At 50.3% G+C, this 5,000-nt stretch overlaps 1 protein-coding gene across 1 annotated transcript in view; it reads right to left on the minus strand.

Moving 5' to 3' along the window:
- The window catches only part of f2 (coagulation factor II (thrombin)), a 22,588-nt gene that overhangs the window by 2,344 nt on the left and 15,244 nt on the right, over positions 1-5,000 (minus strand). The window contains exons 9-12 of the mRNA XM_055166326.1: positions 4,775-4,888; positions 4,031-4,157; positions 2,740-2,907; positions 2,303-2,476 (exon numbers count right to left, since the gene is read on the minus strand). Of these exons, the coding sequence (XP_055022301.1) occupies positions 2,303-2,476; positions 2,740-2,907; positions 4,031-4,157; positions 4,775-4,888 (583 nt within the window). The remainder of the gene's footprint in view (positions 1-2,302; positions 2,477-2,739; positions 2,908-4,030; positions 4,158-4,774; positions 4,889-5,000) is intronic.

The following is a 5,000-nucleotide window of genomic DNA, read 5'->3' on the forward strand; positions in this document are numbered from 1 at the left end:
GTGAGGAAGAGGAGGAGAACAGTGAGGAAGAGGAGGAGACACGTGAGGAAAGGGAGAGACAACGTGAGGAAGAGGAGGAGACACGTGAGGAAGAGGAGGAGACACGTGAGGAAGAGGAGGAGAACACTGAGGAAGAGGAGGAGAACACTGAGGGAAGAGTGAGAACACGTGAGGAAGAGTGAGGAAGAGGAGGAGACACGTGAGGAAGAGGAGGAGACACCTGAGGAAGAGGAGGAGACACGTGAGGAAGAGGAGGAGACACGTGAGGAAGAGGAGGAGACACGTGAGGAAGAGGAGGAGACACGTGAGGAAGAGGAGGACACGTGAGGAAGAGGGAGAGGACACGAGGAAGACAGATCTTGATTTGGGACCAAAAGGTGAGTCCAGACTCCAGGATGATGTGGAGCAGGGTCAGAGGTTTTTCAAGGTCAGAGTGAGGAGTCTGACAGACAGAAACAGAGAGAGGACGCAACACACACACACACACCCACCCACACATTACACAACACACACACAGCCAACAACACACACACAACACACACACACACACACACACACACACACACACACCCACACACACCACACACACCCACAAAACCCACACCCACAACCACACCCACAACACCACACACACAACCAACACACACCACACCACACACCACAACACACACCACAACACACACACCACACGCCACACACACCAGCAACCACACACACCACACACCCACACCAACACCCACACACACCACCACCACCCCACACCACACCACCACACCCACACACCCACACCACACACACACCAACACCACCACCCCACACACCCACAACACACACCCACACACACCTCACAACACACAACACACACACAACCCACACACACACACACACACACACACACCACCAACCACCACAACACACACAACACACACAACCCACACACACCCCCACACAACACCCACACACACCCACACACACACACACACACACACACACACACACACACACACACACACACACACCACACACACACACACACACACACACACACACAACACACACCACACACACACACACACAACACACACACACACACACCACACCACACACACACATCACACACAGTCACTGGACACACACACACACACACACCACACACACCACACACACACACACACACACACACAACATCTGGGTGGGTTGGTTGGTTGGTCCTGGTCTTGGGTCTGGTCTTGGTCTTGGTCCTGCGTCTTGGTCTGGTCCCTGGTGGTCTGGTCTTGGTCCTGGTGGTCCTGGTCTGGTCCGGTCTTGGTCTGGTCTGGTCTTGGTCCTGGTCTTGGTCTTGGTCCTTGGTCCTGGTCTTGGTCTTGGTCTGGTCCTTGGTCCTGGTCCTGGTCCTGGTCTGTCTGGTCCTGGTCTTGGTCCTGGTTTGGTCCTGGTCTGGTCTTGGTCCTGGTCCTTGGTCCTGGTCTTGGTCCTGGTCCTGGTCCTGGTCTCTGGTCTTGGTCCTGGTCTTGGTCCGGTCTGGTCTGGTCTTGGTCTGGTCTGGTCTGGTCCTGTCTTGGTCTGGTCTTGGTCTGGTCTGGTCCTTGGTCCTGGTCTTGGTCCTGGTCTTGGTCTGGTCTTGGTCCTGGTCTTGGTCCTGGTCCTGGTCTTGGGTCCTTGGTCCTGGTCTTGGTCCTGGTCTTGGTCCTGGTCTTGGTCTTGGTCTTGGTCTTGGTCCTGGTTGGTCTGGTCCTGGTCTTGGTCCTGGTCTTGGTCTTGTCCTGGTCTTGGTCCTGGTCCTCTGGGTCTGGTCCTGGTCCTGGTCTGGTCCTGGTTCTTGGTCCTGGTCCTGGTCTGGTGGTCTGGTCTTGGTCCCTGGTCTTGGTCTGGTCTTGGGTCTGGTCTTGGTCTTGGTCTTCTGGTCCTGGTCTGGTCTTGGTCTGGTCTTGGTCCTGGTCCCTGGTCCTGGTCCTGGTCCTGGTCTGGTCCTGGTCTTGGTCTGGTCTTGGTCCTGGTCTTGGTCCTGGTCTGGTCTGGTCTGGTCCTGGTCTTGGTCTTGGTCTTGGTCTTCCTGGTCTGGTCTTTGGTCGGTCTTGGTCCTGGTCTTGGTCCTGGTCCTGGTCCTGGTCTGGTCCTGGTCCTGGTCTTTGGTCCTGGTCTTGGTCCTCTTGGTCCTGGTCTGGTCTGGTCTTGGTCCTTGGTCTTGGTCCTGGTCTTGGTCCTGGTCCTGGTCCTGGTCTCTGGTCTTGTCCTGGTCCTGGTCTCTGGTCTTGGTCCTGGTCTTGGTCTTGGTCTCGGTCCTGGTCCTGGTCTTACTCACGCGCGGGCCACGGCCTTGCTGGGCAGACACACGGGGTGGATGTTGTCGGAGAAGGTGATGGGTCTCTTCATGTGGAGCAGGGCGATGTCTCGGTTCAGATTTTCTTTCCAGTTGTATTTGGGATGAACGATGATGTTGTCGATGGCAACGATCCGCTCCACGCCGCGCTCGAACCTGGAACAGGGTTTAGACCGGATTTAGACTCGGTTTAGACCTGGGTCAGACTAGGTTTAGACCTGGGTTAGACCGGGGTTAGACAGAGGTTAGACAGAGGTTAGACTGGGCTTAGAACTGGTTTAGTTCTAGTTTAGTCCTGGTTTAGATCAGGTTTGGTCCTGGTCTGGTCTCAGGTTTAGTCCTGCTTTAGTTCTGGTCTGGTCCTAGTTTGGTTCTGGTCTCTGGTCTGGTTATAGTCCCGGTCTCGGTCCCGGTCTCACTTGGCGCGGTTGTGCTTGCCCAGCCTGACGAGCAGGTCGTTGATGGTGAAGTTCTTGTTCCAGGGCGGGTACAGGATGCAGTGAGCAGCCGTCAGGATCCACTGGTCACTGATGAGACTCGCCCCACACAGCAGCTCCTGAGGACTGCGCTTATACAGCATCACCTGCCTGTGGGCGGAGCCAAAACACACCTGTGACACCTGTGACACACACCTGTAACACACTGTGACACACCTGTGACACACCTGTGACACACCTGTGACACACCTGTAACACACCTGTGACACACCTGTGACACACACCTGTGACACACCTGTGACACACACCTGTAACACACCTGTGACACACCTGTGACACACCTGTAACACACCTGTGACACACACACACCTGTGACACACACCTGTAACACACACCTGTGACACACATGTGACACACCTGTGACACACACCTGTACACACACCTGTAACACACCTGTGACACACACACACCTGTGACACACCTGTGACACACCTGTGACACACCTGTGACACACACCTGTAAACACACACCTGTGACACACACTGTGACACACCTGTGACACACCTGTGACCTGTCTGAAGGGGAGGGGCCAGAACAACATCATGGAGTTTAACCCATGTTCTGATGTTCTTCTGTTCTGTTCTTCTGTTCTGATGTTCTTCTGTTTTCTGTTCTGTTCTTCTGTTCTGATGTTCTTCTGTTCTGTTCTTCTGTTCTGTTCTTCTGTTCTGTTCTTCTGTTCTGATGTTCTTCTGTTCTGTTCTTCTGTTCTGTTCTGTTCTTCTGTTCTTCTGTTCTGATGTTCTTCTGTTCTGTTCTTCTGTTCTGTTCTTCTGTTCTGATGTTCTTCTGTTCTGTTCTTCTGTTCTTGATGTTCTTCTGTTCTGTTCTGTTCCTGAACTCAGAGCTGGAGTTGTTGGTTTGAGTAAATCTTTATTCTGAGTCTGTTACATCTCCAAAACTCCAAACACTCTGCTCCACCTTGTGATGTCATGAAGTTCTCGGCTCCTTTTCTCTTTAGTTCAGTCGAGATCTGAACTGAAATGGTGAACTGAAATTTCAGTCAAACCAGGACTGAAATGATCCAGATGATTCTAGTGAAGGTGTGTGGAGTTTAAAAACACAGTGGAGCACTTCCTGTATCACCACATCATGACATCATGAGGTGGAACAGAGTGTTTTCAAATTGAGAGAAGAACTCGTGCTAAATGTGCAGGTTTGTGTGTTAAACTGATCTTCTCCACTGTTGTATATTACGGAACATTTTGGTTACCATGGCGCTGAGGCGACCTCGGCGTCGATCCCGCCCACGATGCGTCCGCCGATGTACGAAGCCACAAGCTCCTCCTCCTTCTGATCCTTCACCCCCTGAGACTCAAACAGAGGGCGCCGTCCGCACTCTGAACGCACAACACACAGTTGTAGTATTTGTAGTATTTACAGTGGTATTTGCAGTAGTATTTGTAGTATTTGTAGTATTTGCAGTAGTATTTGTAGTACTTGTAGTATTTGCAGTAGTATGTGTAGTATTTGCAGTAGTACTTGTAGTATTTGTAGTATTTGCAGTAGTACTTGTAGTATTTGTAGTATTTGCAGTAGTATGTGTAGTATTTGCAGTAGTACTTGTAGTATTTGTAGTATTTGCAGTAGTACTTGTAGTATTTGTAGTATTTGCAGTAGTATGTGTAGTATTTGCAGTAGTACTTGTAGTATTTGTAGTATTTGCAGTAGTATGTGTAGTATTTGCAGTAGTACTTGTAGTATTTGTAGTATTTGCAGTAGTATGTGTAGTATTTGCAGTAGTACTTGTAGTATTTGTAGTATTTTGAGTATTTGTAGTAATTTTAGTATTTAGTATTTGCAGTAGTACTTGTAGTATTTGTAGTATTTGCAGTAGTACTTGTAGTATTTGTAGTATTTGCAGTAGTATTGTAGTAGTATTTGCAGTAGTATGTGTAGTATTTGCAGTAGTATTTGTAGTATTTGCAGTAGTATTTGCAGTATTTGTAGTACTGACCGCTCTCTCCGAGGCCGAAGCTTCGTGGGTTGAACAGGTTTCTTCTCGTGTCCTTCAGAACCGAACGTTCTCGCCCAGAACTCTGCTCCACATTTACAGCTGTCAGAAGGTCCTCTGAAACACAAACAGAACCAGAACCAGGACTAGAACCAGGACTAGAACCACAACCAGGACTAGAACCAGACAACCAGGACTAGAACCAGAACCAGGACCAACCAGGACTAGA

The sequence above is a fragment of the Boleophthalmus pectinirostris genome, unplaced genomic scaffold, assembly GCF_026225935.1.
Source record: "Boleophthalmus pectinirostris isolate CB_2022bp ecotype Guang Dong unplaced genomic scaffold, ASM2622593v1 HiC_scaffold_11, whole genome shotgun sequence".
Lineage (NCBI taxonomy): Eukaryota > Metazoa > Chordata > Actinopteri > Gobiiformes > Gobiidae > Boleophthalmus > Boleophthalmus pectinirostris.